The sequence below is a fragment of the Polypterus senegalus genome, chromosome 4 (genome assembly GCF_016835505.1).
Source record: "Polypterus senegalus isolate Bchr_013 chromosome 4, ASM1683550v1, whole genome shotgun sequence".
NCBI lineage: Eukaryota > Metazoa > Chordata > Cladistia > Polypteriformes > Polypteridae > Polypterus > Polypterus senegalus.
The window spans coordinates 113,813,237-113,831,769 of record NC_053157.1 but is presented as its reverse complement, the minus strand read 5'-3'; the positions used below and the strand labels follow the sequence as shown (position 1 = coordinate 113,831,769).

Here is an 18,533-nt window from a genome sequence, read left to right as displayed (position 1 = left end):
ATCTATTTTCAATTTTTTAATTGTTTACATAATAGATATAAATTGCCACGAATAGAAATTGCATAATGCGTTTTGCTAAGATAATAGCTTAATGTGCTAAAAACCCATACCAAAAATTGTATCCATTACTATATTCCATTGTTTTTTTTTCTTTTATTGCTTTTAAATAATACTTAAATGCAGGTGTGAATAAGACTTCTGTTTACTTTTCAAAACAAGCTGTTTGACAGACGGAGGAAAATGCCTGCAGTTTATATTATTTAAAGTTGCTAACGCAATAATAATTGTCCATTTGCCATGTTGCATGAATTATTATGTCTTTCATTATTTTCAGTCACATGGTCTGTATCGTATTTTTTTCTCATGCAGGTGGCAATAGAGATGCTTCTGCTGCAAGCCCCAAACAGAGACTGATTGATGATCTTCTGGCAAGGCGAAAAATCGCTCAGTTTGACAAAGAAATGAACAAAGTTAGTGATGAGAGGTCAGTAAAATGTAAGGTGATAATAAGGTGTCTGGTCTGCAGAAATAAGAGACAAGTTTACTGCACCCTGCCACCCCCTTTAACATATTATAAATCATCTTTATACAAAATATAAAGTGAGATAAAGCAAAGTAATATACTTGAAAATTTTCTCCCAAATATGTAAAAACTTATATTTTCATGGTCATTTTTGTTCACATGTGAATGAACGGTAAATAAAGATGATGCTGAATTTTGAGAGAATCTTGATCAATGATATCACAGGTGGTTTTGCCTGAAGAAAAACTTGCTAATGAGCAATGGTAGACAAGTCGTCTATTTGTGAGTGTCAAAAGTATGTGAACCTTTACGATTAGCAGATAGTTTAAAGGTGAAATTAGAATCAGGTGTTTTCAATCAATGGGATGACAATCAGGTGTGAGTGGGCACGCTGTGTTATTTAAAGACCAGGGGCCTCATGTATAACGCCGTGCGTAGAACTCGCACTATAACATGGCGTAAGCACAAAAGCCGAAATGTGCTTACGCACAGAAAAATCCAGATGCATGAATCTATGCGTACTCCAACTTACACGTTCTTCCGCTACATAAATCCTGATCAGCGTGAAAACTAACGCTCGTGCACGCGCATTTTGTAACGCCCCAAATCCTCCCAGAATTACGCCTATTTGAATACGCAAATCAATATAAATCGCCCTTAAGCGCAGCCTTCTGTGAAAAGACAATGGGAAAAGCACGGGGAAAATATAAGAATTTCAGCGAATACCAAGTGGAGGCAAAGGAAAAACATACTATTGGTTCAAATAAACCGTGGTATAATCAACAAAATGAAGTTGATCGAGTGACATAGCGTGTTGGAGAAACTTGAAAGCTCACATTCACAAAATCGCACAGTGCCGGAAATAAAAAAGAAGTCACATATCAAAGTTGCCGTGAAAAGAAGAGTTGTAAGCCCACTGTCTGAGTGTCATATGAAAGTTTATTAGGGTACAGAGAAAAAAAGGCACACAGTGGGGAAAAAAGCACGAAATATCAACTTTAATCTTGAATTTTCCACTTTAATCACGTAGTTTATTTTGTCATTTAGTAGAACATTATAAACTTCATCTTAAAATCGTTTAATTAACCAGTTTCTCAAAATTACATCGTAATTAAAGTAGCACGTTAAATGCTTTGTTTTGTATTTGATCTTCTACTCGTATGTGATCTATGTGTGTGAATCACTACTTGCTTCTTAAACTGGCTCTCTTCCTCCAACTGGACACAGAGTCCATTACATTTGTGATATTACAGCTCTCTGAATAACTAAAATACTGAGATGTATACGTGATATTATTTTCATGATGATAGGAGCTAAAGCACATTATTAAACATGTGTTTCATGAGCCTCGTGCTCATGACAAGCATTTATCTTTTGTCGAAATTTGTCGCTGTGTTGTTATTTTCTCTTTCTGTTTTATATTCAATATATATTGGCGTGGCCGCCCCAAGAGTCCTTGCTTCTCTTTCCCCAAGTAATCGATCGACATACAATCAGCTCTGTAATAGAAGTTAAGCCATCTGTAAGCTTAGCGCCGATTCTTCAAAACGTTTAAAGAACATTGAAATATCTTCGTAGTACATGTTTAATTATTCTATCCTTCACGACACTCCCAGTGAAGAATATAGATTATTTAAATGAAGATAAAGTTTTATCTGTATAATTTAATAAACATATTTTGCTACATTTCACCTTAAAAATGATATCGTCATCATATGTAAATACGCGCTTTATAAAGTGGCCCAGGTTGTGAGATATTATAACTGTAGTGCAAGTTTACAGTGGGGTGATTGTACTTATAAGTACAAACCGTTCTGCAAGGAGCAATTGATTGAGTGCATTTAAAGTTCTTGGGATTAAATTATTTCTGAACTGCGAGGTCCGTACAGGAAAGGCTTTAAAACATTTTGCAGTGGCTGAGACAGCATGTCCTTAATGCCGTATACCGATAATTCTCTTTCCGATCAGCTGCTGCTGTGATTCACACTCAGATACAGTGATATAAATACTCCGAGTCGTGCAGTGAGAGTAATATGGAAAAAGATGATCCGCTGTGGCAACTCCTAACGGGAGGAGCTGAAAGAAGAAGAAGACTGTGCAGTGAGAGTAACAACGCTAAAGCAGTTATGGTATTTGGAATACTATGGCTGTTCCCTGGATCATTATATTGTTACGAATTACAATCAGATGCATTACACTAATAAACAATATGCGGTTAGTTTCTGTGTATTTATAAGGCCGCGTCATGAAAATAATGAGTAATCACACAAGAACAGTAGCACTGCTTTGACGCTGGGTGCCGCCAGTTTGCAAAACCGAGCGGAGAACTTGCGTACGACAAGGCATGAGGTACCGTGGAAAAGTGCGTGGCTTTACGCCAAGTGTAGGTTTTATACATCGCGATTTGAACGTGGAAAAGTTCTTACGCAACCTTTCTGTGCGTACGCACCGTTTATACATGAGGCCCCAGGGATCTATCAAAGTCTGTTCTTCACAACACAAGTTTGTGGAAGTGTATCATGGCACAAACAAAGGAGATTTCTGAGGACCTCAGAAAAAGAGTTGTTGATGCTCATCAGGCTGGAAAAGGTTACAAAACAATCTCTAAAGATTTTGGACACCACCAATCCACAGTCAGACAGATTGTGTACAAATGGAGGAAATTCAAGACCATTGTTACCCTCCCCAGGAGTGGTCGACCAACAAAGATCACTCCAAGAGCAAGGTGTGTAATAGTCGGTGAGGTCACAAATGACCCCAGGGTAACTTCTTTTTTTTTTTTTTTTTTTTTTTTTATTATTATTTATTATTTTTTATTTATAGGACCCCAGGGTAACTTCTAAGTAAATGAAGGTCTCTCTTACATTGGCTAATGTTTATGTTCATGAGTCCACCATCAGGAGAACACTGAACAACAATGGTGTGCATGGCAGGGTTGCAAGGAGAAAGCCACTGCTCTCCAAAAAAAACCATTGCTGCTCGTCTGCAGTTTGCTAAAGATCACGTGGACAAACCAGAAGGCTATTGGAAGAATGTTTTGTGGATGATGAGCCCAAAATAGAACTTTTTGGTTTAAATGAAAAGCGTTATGTTTGGAGAAAGGAAAACACTGCATTCCAGCATAAGAACCTTAACCCATCTGTGAAACATGGTGATTGTGGTATCATGATTTGGGCCTGTTTTGCTGCACCTGGGCCAGGACGGCTTGCCTTCATTGATGGAACAATGAATTCTGAATTATATCAGAGAATTCTAAAGGAAAATATCAGGACATCTGTCCATGAACTGAATCTCAAGAGAAGGTGGGTCATGCAGCAAGACAACGACCCTAAGCACACAAGTCGTTCTACCAAAGAATGGCTAAAGAAGAATAAAGTTAATGTTTTGGAATGGCCAAGTCAAAGTCCTGACCTTAATCCAATCTAAATGTTGTGGAAGGACCTGAAGCAAGCAGTTAATGTGAGGAAACCCACCAACATCCCAGAGTTGAAGCTGTACTGTATGGAGGAATGGTCTAAAATTCCCCCACTCCGGTGTGCAGGAATGGTCAAAAGTTACCAGAAACATTTAGTTGTAGTTATTGCTGCAAAGGGGGGTCACACCAGATACTGAAAGCAAAGGTTCACATACTTTTGCCACTCACAAATATGTAATATTTGATCATTTTCCTTATTAAATAAATGACCAAGTATAATATTTTTGTCTCATTTGTTTAACTGGTTTCTCTTTATCTACTTTTAGGACTTGAGTGAAAATCTGATGATGTTTTAGGTCATATTTATGCAGAAATATAGAAAATTCTAAAGGGTTCACAAACTTTCAAGCACAACTGTATGACCACACTGCCATAGTTGCAGGTTGAAAATGCTTGAATTTATTAACCACAAAATGGCTAAAGTTAATGGTGTACAGTTGTTTCTGATTGAAAGCAAATGTAACAATTTTCTTTTCAGCCTGGATGGAGAATTGTTCCCTTATCTCACTGTTCACCCAATTTCAGACATTTTCAAAAACCGTAATTAACATTGCAAAATAAGAAAACATGTTTGCAAATATTCTATCCATGTGCAGTGCTTGATGTGCTCTGCTTCTGCCACATGGTGATCTATAAAAACGCACAACCAGCAGAACAATATTTATTTTAGATTTTCTGTGGGATTGCTAGCAATAATTGTCATAGACCATTTTGTATTTCCTTTTGGCATAGTAAAAAGTAGCCTACCAAGCTTAAACAAAGCCTGTTGCTTATTGTTGAATTATGTCTCTCTCTCTCTTACAACAAAAATGTGGTGTTCCCTTCTGCTTAGGTTCTAAAGCGAGAAAAAAGGGCACTTGGGCCAATGAAGGGAAAGGGGCAGATGTTTGAGCACATCCCTGATTATTATGCATCATCACATTTTTAAGAAGTCTGAAATGTTATTCGGTCTTTGATTTTAATAAAGTAATATTTTACATATCTAATTTATATTGTATCTGCTAATGTTATGCCAAAAAAGTTAATTTAGTTTTGGTGTTGCCTTTAGTAATCAATGTCGATCCCAGTGTTACCTTTGCTTGTTTGCTATGTCTCTGTTACATACTATTTGGTAGAGGGTTCATAAAAGCAGTGCTAGTGTTTGTGATGCACCATCTTCTGGCTAGCACAGGCATAGCAACTGTACAGACGCACCAACACTTGTTATTTTATTAAGGTGGATGAATTTAAAAAAATCATTAAATCAAAACAATTTGAATTCCATTAAAGATGACATTTTAGGTGCACTACTGGAAAAATAATTTTACAGAAGACAATAATTAAAGGACATAAATTGTGCTTTCCCATCCTTGACTTGAGTTTTTAGGAATCATCCTATCAATGTTAAAATTAGTTTGTGTCATTCTTATGTTATTTTTAGGAAACTTAAAAGAAGAAAGGACTTTGTGATGAATGATCTTCGAGCACTTCAACTAGAGGCGGGGCACCATGGTGAGTAAAAGAAAAAAACATAAATATAATATATAGAAAAGGAAGAATTCTCAGTTTCTTTTTATTACATCTTACTTAAAAACATGGTCTATTTTGTTTAAGCTGTGATAACTGATATCCTTTCAAGATTCATCTCTCACATACACATATAACATTGATAATTTCAATGTATATTAATATGACTGCTGGAGGCCTCTTAAGAAGCCAGGGCAACATTTGAAACAACATTTTAATCAGCCTTTTCTAGGGACTGGGTCTTTTATTAAAAATTAAGAGCACTTTTAAAAGCATGGGTCAATGTTTTCCAGCAATTTTGAAGGTCAATTCTCTAAATGGTTCCAACATTCAGACCATTTTATGGCTTTTTTCTTCCTGTCGTTCATACTTAGCAGTGATAGTGCTCCCTCCTTTTAAATAATGGATAGAGTTTCTTCAACAGCCTTCCTCCAGCCCCTGTACTTGGATTACCTGTGACTTCCTTTTGGACCTTTAATGGTGAAGCTTCCTTCAGTTTGTTTCTGGTGATCTTACTGGGTGGATATTGAAGCAAAGAGTTTAAGATCTTCCACTGAAAGTGAGAACAAGTTCTGAGTTGCTTCCTAGCCTGCCCCATAGGTCCTCATTGTGCTCCTGTATCAAGCCTCATGAGCAGTTGGAGCACATTGTTACAGTATGCAGAAATCAGCTTCATTCATGAGATCTTAAATTTAGGAGAATGAATTATCAAATTTCAGCTTGGTAAATGACAATAAACTGAATGTAAAATAAATATTACTAGGAAATACTCGTACCTCCATTCCTCAAAGAAAGATGAGTTGATGTGCTTGATGATTGACCCAAAACCCAATTACATGGCAGAGGTAGCTCACACTTCCAGTTTTTCGGTCATGTATATTTTTCATTTGTGCTGGAATTTAAGAATTGTGTTAAAAGTGGTTAGGTAGCCTGTGCAATGTGCTTCACTGTTAGAAGATTCCGTTACATTTTTTTTCCTATCAGCCACAGTATGTAATGTGCTGCCACTTCCCATGGGAAGAACCTGAGGCCCAAATACTTGGCTAAGGTAGCCCGCACTTCCAATTCATGGGTTGTGTTATGTGCACCACATAAGCTCTCTATTAAGACCAAGGTCCAGGGCACAGTTTTTTGTGTGAAATACAAAAAACCCTTCATATTTTATGTAAAAAAATGAAAATGGGTAAACTTTTTTGAAATCTGTTCAGTGTTCAGATTGTTTGTCGGTTTTTGATACGTTGAATAAAAATTTTAGCACGGCAATACTCATTTTTTGTAAGATTTTATTTTATCACATCTACTAAGACTCACTAGTAATATGGTAATTATTATTTATTATATACTGAGTACCAAAAAACACAAATTTTGTTTATATTTACACCAATCTGTGAAAGAATTTTAAGAAACCTCAATGTATGGGCAAGCTTCAGGAGTTGTATTGTTTAAAGAACCACAATTACCGTGTTTCCCCAAAAGTAAGACATAGCAGTAATTTCTGATGTACCGTTAATATAAGCCCTCCCCTGAAAATAAGACCTACCTCTAATCCGCCATATTTGCATGTGTCCTGAGAGCTGCCATATTTAGCCTAGAAGCTGCCCTGGTTACAAGGTAAAACTCTTTTACAAGTACAGTGGAACCTCGGTTCACAAACGTCTCGGAACACGTACAAAATCGGTTTAAGACCAAAAAGTTTTGCAAACTTTTGCATCTGTTCACGACCACACATGTTCAGTCTGTCCCTGTTCATTCCCTGTGCAGCGAGCGAGCGAGAGAGAGAGAGAGACACACACACGCGCACAAGAGAGACATAATAAAAATAAGACCTACCCGAAAATAAGCCCTAGTGCATTTTTTGTACCTAAAATTAATATAAGACACTGTCTTATTTTCGGGGAAACATGTTATTTGGCTTAAATTTGCCCTTGGAAATTTTAACTAAGAATTACAGATACATTTTTGTGTAGGGTGTTTGTCTTCTAATTTAACTTGTGTACACCAATGCTTTCTTTAAATGAATTATTGAATTATATAAAAATAGTAATTTGATTTGATATGGAATAAAAATTAAAATGAACAGAATTTGTATACTTTCAGTTTACAAAAAAATTAACAATTACATATGAATTCAATTCAAATCAAAAGTAAAATAATTCACTACTTACATATGACCTAAGGTCAGAAAAAGGAAAAAAGAACTCTCAGATGTTTGCAAGATTTGATGACTAAACCTGCTTCATGGAACAGAGGGTCTTTATGTTAGGTTTCAGTTTTGATAGCTTCAACCACAGTTCTACTTCTAGGTCGAACCTATTCCTGTATGTATTCCTTAAGGAAGGAATAAAGGTTACTGAACATTTTTTTTTCTTTGTCCAAAAAACTAGCTTTCTGAATACTGTTCATATTAATACTAAAATAGAATATTATACAGTATGTGTTTATTGTTAAAAATTGTCAACATTCACCTTTGTTTCCCATTGTATTTTGTTCTGCAATAGTCTGCTAATTTCTAAAACTGTTCTAAAATTGATAGTATACCAAGCAAAGTTTGTAAAACTGACATTATTATATTGGCAAAGATGAGCCTGGAGAAAGAAATGTGCAGTGCAGACGACTCATGGTGTTGAGGGGTATAAGTGTGAGAATGAGAGAATTTAATTATCAACACAATCTTATTTGCAAAACTCCATCATCCTTGGTATGTGATTCCCGGGGAGTCTTAGTCCTGATATGGATTAGCTAAAAGTGTTGTGCAATGAGAGGGAACTGTTACCTCAAATCTCATGTTACAAATGGGAGATCTCAAATTGATACAGACAGTGGATATGGAAGGGAGAAGGAAGCCAGATGTGAGAGAAAGGAGTGGATTGTGTGAGATCAAGAGGTGGATATGAAGTATAGCTGAACATGGAGACTCTGGGTCAGCTGCTGTGCAACCAACAGTCCTTTTAAGTCCCAATTTTTTTTCAAATGTTTTTTTTTAGTTCCTTAACTGGCAGCTGCTCATCTGCCACAAAGGCTGCCAAGATTGATGGATTTTTCCAAAAAGAACATCTTAATAGGTAAAGGGCCCTTTCTCATCATTCCAGATGAACAGTCTGCACTGTTTTTGTGTATCTCTGTCTAATGTGTTGCCTACCACTTGTATGATATGATATGCTGTTATTTTAGAACAGTTTTAGGAACTGACAGGTTTAATGCAGAAGAATGTACTATGAACAAATAAAAATGTCAATAATTACTAATAACTAGGCTGACCCGCCTTTTAAGGCAACCGACTTTTAAGTTGACCACTTCTTAAGGCAATTCAATATGTAGATCAATTTGATATTTTATACAAACTCATTAATTTGGTTATATTGCATTTGAGCGGTATTACTTTAATACTCGTAGTTTCTGTTATTTTTGTGATGAAATTTAAACTTTTTTTCTATATTGAGGTTGTCCTTTTGAACCCCCCTGATATTTACTACGCGGTGAGGCATTTGTACCCCATCAACATTAATTATTTCCAGAGACATAATTTTGTCTATTTTTCCAGCGCACAAAAGCAAGGGAACAATGGGAGCACCAGAACTCTGCTCACATCATGTCGCTTCGTACCGCAAGCTGCAAGTAGTAAGTCTGTGATAAGCGGAATACCGCTACGCTTTCCACTCACGGGACGGAAGGACAATCCTGACTGCTTTTATATAGTAAGAAAGAAGAAGAAGATATCGCACAGTCTGGAGTAGAAAATCATCTTTTACCTGGAAAAACGAAACTACAAATCCCATCGTACATTGCAAAATGGACGGGGCGTGTGTGAAACTCCGCGCCTGCGTAGCACTCACAGGACGGAAGGACAATCCCGACCGTTTTTATATAGAAGGATGATATGTAACATTGTTGCTTTAATTTGTATTACAACAGTGGAAACCTATTATTTTGTACAGAGGCGGCTTTATAAATACACTGAAATTAACCGCATATTGTTTATTAGTTTAATGCATCTGATTGTAATTAACCTGTAACAATATAATGGTGCACAGAATGGTCAAACTATTCTAAATACCATAACTGCTTTAGTGTTGTTACTCTCACTGCACCTTCTTCTTCTTTCAGCTGCTCCCATTAGGGGTTGCCACATCGGATCATCTCTTTCCATATTACTCTCACTGCACCACTCGGAGTTTTTATATCCCTGTATCCGAGTGTGAATCACAGCTGTACAGCAGCTGATTGGAAAGAGAATTATCGGTATACAGCATCAAGCACACGCTGCCTCAGCCATGCTGTCTTTTGAACTGCTGTGATATGATAAACGCTTCAGAGCCTTTCTTGTACTGACCTCGCAGTTCAGAAACAGTTTCATCCCAAGAACTCTAAATGCACTCAATCAGTCCATCAATTGCTCCTTGTAGAACTGCTTGTACTTATAAGTACAATTACCTCACTGTAAACTTGCACTACAGTTAGAATATTGCACAACCTGAGCCACTTTATAAAGAGCATATTTACATATGATGACGATATCATTTTTAAGATGAAATGCAGCAAAATATGTTTAATATATTATACAGATAAAACTTTAACTATAACTACACAGTGCTGCATCGCTAGCGAGCGACTAGCGCTTCATTCACGGTTTGTTCCTGCTTTGCGCTGTATTCTTGCTTGTGCTGACGCGACACTGGAAGGATAGATGGATAGAATAATTAAGCACGTACTACAAAGATATTTCGATGTTCCTTAAAAGTTTTGAAGAATCGGCGTTCTAAGCTTACAGATGGCTTAATGTCTATTACAGAGCTGATTGTGTGGTGATTGGGTTTTTAGAGAAAGAAAAGTAAGGACAGGAATTGGAGGTTAGTACGTTTGAAAGAGACAATACTGCTACAATAAAATATTTCATCGAAGGTCGCGTATGGTGTAGCAAGCATCTTGCATGAGACATGAACAATCACTGTGCCACTTTGTTCCCATGTATAATAACATGCTTTCACTTCTATCATCATGAAAATGATATCACATATACATCTCACTATTTTAATTATTCAGAGAACTGTAATATCACGAATGTAATGGATTCTGTGTCCTGTCGGAGGAAGAGAAAGCCCGGAAGCACATAGTGATTCACACACATAGAGCACATAGAAGATCAAATACAAAACAAAGCATTTAACGTGCTACTTTAGTTACAATGGGATTGAGAAACTAGTAAATTAAATGATTTTAAGATTAAGTTTATGATGCTGTACTTTATGACAAAAATGACAAAATAAACTACATGATTAAAGTGGAAATTTCGAGATTAAAGTTGACATTTCATGGTTTTTCCCCACTGTGTGCCTTTTTTTTCTCTGTACCGTAATAAGCTTTCATATGACACACAGACGGTGGACTATGACTCGCCTTTTCACGGCGACTTTGATATCTGACAACTTTTTTATTTCGGGCACTGTGCGACTTTGTGAACGTGAGCTTTCGAGTTTCTCTGACACGCTACGTTACTCGATCAACTTCATTTTGTTGGTTAAACCAACAAATAGTATGTTTTTCTTTGCCTACACTTGGTATTCGCTGAAGTTCTTCTATTTTCCCTCTTGCTTTTGCCATTGCCTTTTCACAGAAGGCAGAGCTTAAGGGCTATTTATATTGATTTACATATTCAAAGAGGCATAATTCTGGGAGGAGTTGAGACGGGACAGCAGGCGTGTACATGTGCATTACTTTTCACACTGACCGGGATTTATGTAGCGGAAGAACATGGAAGTTGGCGTACGCACAGATTTATGCATCTGGATTTTTTTGTGTGTAAGCACATTTCCGCTTTTGTTTGTACACCATGTTATATTGTGAATTCTATGCATGGCGTTATACAGTGCATCCGGAAAGTATTCACAGCGCATCACTTTTTCCACATTTTGTTATGTTACAGCCTTATTCCAAAATGGATTACAGTAAATTCATTTTTTCCTCAGAATTCTACACACAGCACCACATAATGACAATGTGAAAGAAGTTTACTTTAGGTTTTTGCAAATTTATTAAAAATAAAAAACTGAGAAATCACATGTACATAAGTATTCACAGCCTTTGCTCAGTACTTTGTCGATACACCTTTGGCAGCAATTACAGCCTCAAGTCTTTTTGAATATGATGCCACAATCTTGGCACACCTATCCTTGGCCAGTTTCGCCCATTCCTCTTTGCAGCACCTCTCAAGCTCCATCAGGTTGAATGGAAAGCGTTGGTGCACAGCCATTTTAAGATCTTTCCAGAGATGCTCAATCGGATTCAAGTCTGGGCTCTGGCTAGGCCACTCAAGGACATTCACAGAGTTGTCCTGAAGCCACTCCTTTGATATTTTGGCTGTGTACTTAGGGTCGTTGTCCTGCTGAGGTCAAGAGCACTCTGGAGCAGGTTTTCATCCAGGATGTCTCTGTACATTGCTGCAGTCATCATTCCCTTTATCCTGACTAGTCTCCCAAAAAAACATCCCCACAGCATGATGCTGCCACCACCATGCTTCACTGATGGTATTGGCCTGGTGATGAGCGGTGCCTGGTTTACTCCAAACATGACGCCTGGCATTCACACCAAATAGTTCAATCTTTGTCTCATCAGACCAGAGAATTTTGTTTCTCATGGTCCGAGAGTCCTTCAGGTGCCTTTTGGCTAACCCCAGGCGGGCTGCTATGTGCCTTTTACTAAGGAGTGGCCTCCGTCTGGCCACTCTACCATACAGGCCTGATTGGTGGATTGCTGCAGAGATGGTTGTCCTTCTGAAAGGTTCTCCTCTCTCCACAGAGCACTTCTGGAGCTCTGACAGAGTGACCATCGGTTTCTTGGTCATCTCCCTGACTAAGGCCCTTCTCCCCCGATCGTTCAGTTTAGATGGCCGGCCAGCTCTAGGAAGAGTCCTGGTGGTTTCGAACTTCTTCCACTTACGGATGATGGAGGCCACTGTGCTCATTGGGACCTTCAAAGCAGCAGACATTTTTCTGTAACCTTCCCCAGATTTGTGCCTCGAGACAATCCTGTCTCGGAGGTCTACAGACAATTTTTTTGACTTCATGCTTGGTTTGTGCTCTGACATGAACGGTCAACTGTGAGACCTTATATAGACAGGTGTGTGCCTTTCCAAATCATGTCCAATCAACTGAATTTACAACAGGTGGACTCCAATTAAGCTGCAGAAACATCTCAAGGATGATCAGAGGAAACAGGATGCACCTGAGCTCAATTTTGAGCTTCATGGCAAAGGCTGTGAATACTTATGTACATGTGCTTTCTCAGTTTTTTTATTTTTAATAAATTTGCATAAACCTAAAGTAAACTTTTTTCATGTTGTCATTATGGGGTGTTGTGTGTAGAATTCTGAGGAAAAAATGAATTTAATTCATTTTGGAATAAGGCTGTAACATAAGAAAATGTGGAAAAAGTGATGCGCTGTGAATACTTTCCAGATGCACTGTACATGAGGCCCCAGTTTTTGGACGCAATGTGGTGTGGGCGTTTCCTTGCTTAAGTGCAAAGATGATGAATCCTCCGTATCCATAATTGAGGCTGGGAGCTGCTATTCGCCACACCTGTGCCACGTCCTCCATTATAAATAGGAGAAGCACAAGTGTGGAGGGGAATGGAAAGAAAAGACAGAAAAAAAGAAAAGGATAGAGGTTAAAAAGGAGAAAAGGCAGGAAGTGAAGGAGCTGGTGTGAGTGAGTGAAGAAGAACAGGCAGCTGGGAGAAGTGAGCCCTAGTTGGGTGTTTGGCCGGCACCTAGGGCAAATGGATTGGGTTACTCCTGCTGAATTTTGCAGAGGAGCAGGGGTGACCACCATCGAGGACAGCTCGACATATAAGGCCGTGAAAGGCAGCAGGAGTCGGAGGCTTGGGAGGTGAAAGCCCCAGTGTGAGTGCCCTGGTCGCTGGGAAACCCAAGTCGTGGTCTGGCAGAGCCCTACGGAGCCAGGAACCGAAAAGCTTCCAGACCAATGGGCGAAGTTCAGCTACAGGTAGGGCGACTCCCTGGTGCATGGCCCGGATGGGAGAAGCAGGGGAGGCAGCAGCTGAAGAAGGCACCGGGTTTTGTTTTTAAAAGGACTGTTTCCAGCCATTGTTTTAACCTTGTTTTAATGGATTTATTGAATTTTAACCTCCACATTTCACTTGTTTTTAACGGATTGTTTATTTATTGACTTATAGAAGCACTGAACTTGTTTTGAACACTTTTTGCTTTTGTCTGTTTTTGTAACAAAAGCACGTCTGCACTTTGCACCTTTCCCCTTGCTTTGTTGGTGTCCTCATTGTCCAGCTAATCTGGTTATATTACCGATGGTGTCGGGTTCAAGAGCTCCCAAAAGGGAGATGGGATCCTCCTTTACCTTGACCTGGAAACATTTGTGAATTATTTTATTTCTCTCTCTCTCTCTCTCTCTCTCTCTCTCTCTCTCTCTTTTTTTTAAACTTAAAGAACTTGTGAGTTATTTCTGTACTTTTTTTTAAAGATTGTTTGATTCCTGTACAGTATAACTGTATATTTTTAGTAAAATAAAAATACAGATATTTTAAGCTGATTTTTTTTATAATAAACCACATTTATAATACTTCAAAACATTTCAGTTCCTGGAGGTGGTGTGCCAAGAAAAAGGCTTAGATACTCTGATCTAGAGAGTGACATTTGATGAAATACGGTATGCATCAATAGTCTGCTGTAACCATTTTCTGTGATTAATAGGCCTACTTTTAATGAAAATTATGTAGTGAAATTAGGAATTACCAACATCTAAGATCATGCTTCAATTCACCGCATTGGAATTTTGAAGATCTTGGCTTAAAGATTGGAAACCCTTGTTCTGGGATTTATTCACATTGTTATAGGACAACATTTATGCAACAATTTGAGTACTTACAAAGTGATTGTCAGATTAATTTGAATCCAGTACTGCTACTACTTTTAATAATAATAAAAAAATAATACATTTTATTTATAGAGGTCCACTGACATGCTCAAAGAACTTAAAAATTATTCAGATAGGCTCAGTATGAATAGTAGACGTATAAAACAAAAATTAGAAAAAAAAATCGTAAATGGAAAAATAAATTCAAGGTCAGCACAAGAATACAAATATTAAAACTCTAATTTCTTAAGCCAATAACATAGTTCTAGAAGTGGACTTACAAATTAAGGACCTGGTTAAATGCAGAAAACTGAAGGAAAGAGTAAGAGTGTTAGTGTAAGTCAAGTGCCTTCTTAAACAGATGAGGCATAGGATGACTTTTATAGCTGTGAATGAATTCAACATATATAATAACTTTAGGGTGGCCAGTCCAAAGCTTGGGTGTAACAGATTTGAGGACTTTGTTATATAGAAAATATAGATTAGTAGCTAGCATCAGCAAAAAGAAGTAGGCTATTTAAAATGTAGTGATGCAGGAAATTGCTGATGTAGTCTGGTGCAAGGCCAGTTAAAGTCTTCGTGGTTATAAACTGGATTCTGTACCTAATTTTAGAAGATACAGGAAACCAGTTAAAATTAAGCAGAACAAGCATTACGGCTATGAGTGAGGATTTCTGTGGCATATTGAGAATGAGTTGCAGTTTAGAAGGGGCTCTTGCCAAAATGGTTAGAAGTCAATGTGGGATGCAACGAAAGCATAGACCAGTTTCTTTATGTTGTAAAAGGATGAAAATGAGCAGATACATGATATGTTGCGGAATTGTGAGCAAGAAATTTTCTTTATGCACTTTACATTGAATAGCAGTGGCAAGAAACAAAAAATGATATAATGATTTCTCATAGAAGAGAAAAAAAGTAACATGCCCTCGAGTGCAGTAAAACTTTCTTCAAAACTATTTTTATGCAGGCCTTTAGTGCCAGTTAGCAGGTCTGTTTGGTGCAGTTTACTTTTTAACAAGATATGCTGCTTCTAACACTTCTCCAAGGCAAGATATGATCCTGGATATGTATGGTAAGCACTCAGTTCCACCACTAAAATGAATAGGGGGTATTCTGCATAAAAAATAATAACCAGGCCCAAAGTTATGAATAATATGGTCAAGAGGAAGCATATACTGTAGATACAGAAACCAGAATGCCAGGAACAGGGCCATGAGAAACCCCTGCTATGACAAACCCTACCTGAGCAAGATGTCACCAAGACTTGAGCCACGAGAGGACAGTATCACAGATATGTGTGGTGCTCCCTTTTCTGAACAGTAGTGTGATAGTACTATCCCATGAACAGAGTACAGTAAAACTACAGTGCTGAAAACAAAAACAAAGTTAAGAAATTTGATTAACCAAATAAGCAGAGCCACATAAAACAATAATTAATGCAAAAACAAAAGAAAATGCCATAAAAATGAAGTCATAGGAAAAAATGGGAAGTAATCAATAAAACCACACAAAACAGGTCAAGATGCACTTCTAACTGGCTATTACATTTGACAAGAGGAAACTGAGATTCCTCAATAAAAACATACCTACATAAGAAGAATGTCTAAATGTCATTAGCTCAGGAACTAACCAGAATCATGGGGAGCTGTGAGGCAGCACAAATACTGTGATTGACTTAGAACATATGTGACTAAGGTGTAGTAAAATAGAAGTGCTGATCTGTCCAGAGTCTGCTACCATAAGTAGATTGTTAGTGCATTTTTTCTCTGCTGTAAATAACTATGCTCTGATTTAAATGGTTCCTTTAGATTACATTCCATTTATTAGCAAGCTCAAAAAGTTTAAAGCTTTTGCCGACTAGGCCCTAACCAGAAATACTGTAGTAATCAAAGGTTGTTTAAAAGAAATAAACCCTGGTTTAAAACATGACAATTAAAGGGATCTGGGTTCTGTGCAGTTAAGTACATGGAAATTAATTAGAAATGACTAAATAAAACATGTATATTTACTCTTAGCTTGGACACTGAAATATATTAAAGTTTCAGCATAGCACAGACGTGGTTTATATGGAACAGTGTTTGATTATTAAGGCAGTGTTGTTTTAGCCTTTTTATTGCATCACAATTAACTGTTTTCCTGTCAAAAAGTTTTGATACTTGTGGTAGTGAATGACCAAAGGATTTAATTATAGACAATTCATTGGGTTTGCTAATTTCACCATTTATCCATACATGCATTCTCTGTAAATACTCCTAAAGTAGGCAGCAACCATTCCAAGACTTCTTTCTAAATTTGAAAGTAATTTAACTTTTTAACTAACCATAATATAAATAATAGTAAAAATCTACTTTGTACTTTATACTGCTTTTCTTACTTATTTTACTGCTTTTCTTACTTATTTTCCTGCATTAATGAAAAGGCATTTAGTGATGCATGGCTTTATTTATTTTATATAAAAACAGAAATTATTTTTGCATGTTTAAATATACATTTTTGACATATAAAACAGCCATTATGTATTTATTTTTTTTCTTTTATTGAATGGCTATAGCAGAATTTAAAGAGAGATGCAAAATGATTTTTTTTTCTAGGCTTTAAAGTTCATGAATATTTGGTCATGATTTGTCTCTTGTTGTTTGCTTTTTGGAAATTTTACTTTGGATGTTAGATAATAAGATTTACTTTGGTGGCCGTTGGTTCAGCTTGTGGAAATGCTTTGCCTAGTCTCCTTTATAAAATTGTGCATCCAGGAACTAACAACAATAATTCTCTTTTTTTTTTAAAAAAAAGGGCCATATTACATTCTCTTCATTAGACAAGTGAATCATAAATGATATTTTATCAGTTTCCCAGTCAGTTATTTTTGGTTTATTTTCTAAGCTGTTTCAGCTCATTTGTATGTTTTTATTATTTTAATTAGATTCTGACATGGCTTACAATAAACAGTCTTTCATGGATAAATGCAGAATCTTAAGTGCTATAAAAGTGTTTCATTTTGTGCTATCTGTGCCATAAATCTGGCTGTGAGCTGTATACATTCCTTTCAGGCACCTCATAAAATGGTAACAGTAACTAGTGCACTGTCTCTTACAGAATTTATTGTGCCCCTGAAGCAGTTGGAGGAAGAGCAAGAACTTTGGGCTCGGATACAACAGCAACTGGAGAGTCTACCAGCCATGGAGGCCAAAGTTAATAATATGAGGTAATTCATACTGCCTTATGGCTGGTATTACCAGAAAACAGATTTATACAAAGTATTTATGTTATATAATCATATATATATAAATATTTCTGCATTTTCTCAATTCAGTTATTCTAACATAGTGGAACTGGTGCATCCTACAAGCTTATATACATTACACACATTAAGCCAATGTATCTAATCGGCACGTCTTTCAGATGTATTGTAAAATAAGGATGATGTACTTAGACATAACTCATCCATCCATACACAGTGATAACGTACAAATTCCACACAGATGATGACAAAGGTGGGATGCAATTTGTACTTCAGTATGATCAGCAACAATAAAAACAGCCCTTTTATTGTTTTCATTGTGTATCATTAAATTCTCCCGTCATTTTTACAATTTTAATGAATAGAAAACCAAAAAATATTATAGCTCTCTTTAGAGATCTTAAATGCTTATACAAATCTGAATATCCCACAATCTTGGTACAGACTTTGCTTCCCAGGCATCCACCAGGATGCATTTTGTTATAAACTACTTCCTATTAAAAAAAGAATTATATGTATAAAGTGTACATTTAAAACATGTTTTAAAGAACTACTTATATACAGTATTAGATTTCACAAGCTCTTTCCAAATCTATAAGCATTATATAAAAGGAAACAATTCTGGAATTTTATTTACTAATATTTAATTGGTCAAAAACATCAGAGGTGTTCGTTAGAATTACATGTTTCAATAAATGTTTCTCCTCTTGTGGTTTATAAGGAAAAAGTGACATTCTCCATAATTAAAATAAAAGCAAAGTCAGCAATTGATTCTTAATGTTGACTTTTTCTGAATGTGAAAAGAAAGCAATAGGAATACTGACATGCTAAATGACATTGTTTTTGGAGGCACAATAGCACATTTACTGTTGCGTTATGTTTAGTGAAATGTTTTTAAATAGTAGT

General features: G+C 36.8%; 1 protein-coding gene across 3 annotated transcripts in view; it reads left to right on the top strand.

Moving 5' to 3' along the window:
- Positions 1-18,533, top strand: part of LOC120528598 — a 123,905-nt gene that overhangs the window by 18,206 nt on the left and 87,166 nt on the right. For all 3 annotated transcript variants that reach the window (XM_039752776.1, XM_039752774.1, XM_039752775.1), the window contains exons 4-6: positions 370-484; positions 5,419-5,489; positions 17,483-17,591. In XM_039752776.1, the coding sequence (XP_039608710.1) occupies positions 370-484; positions 5,419-5,489; positions 17,483-17,591 (295 nt within the window). The remainder of the gene's footprint in view (positions 1-369; positions 485-5,418; positions 5,490-17,482; positions 17,592-18,533) is intronic.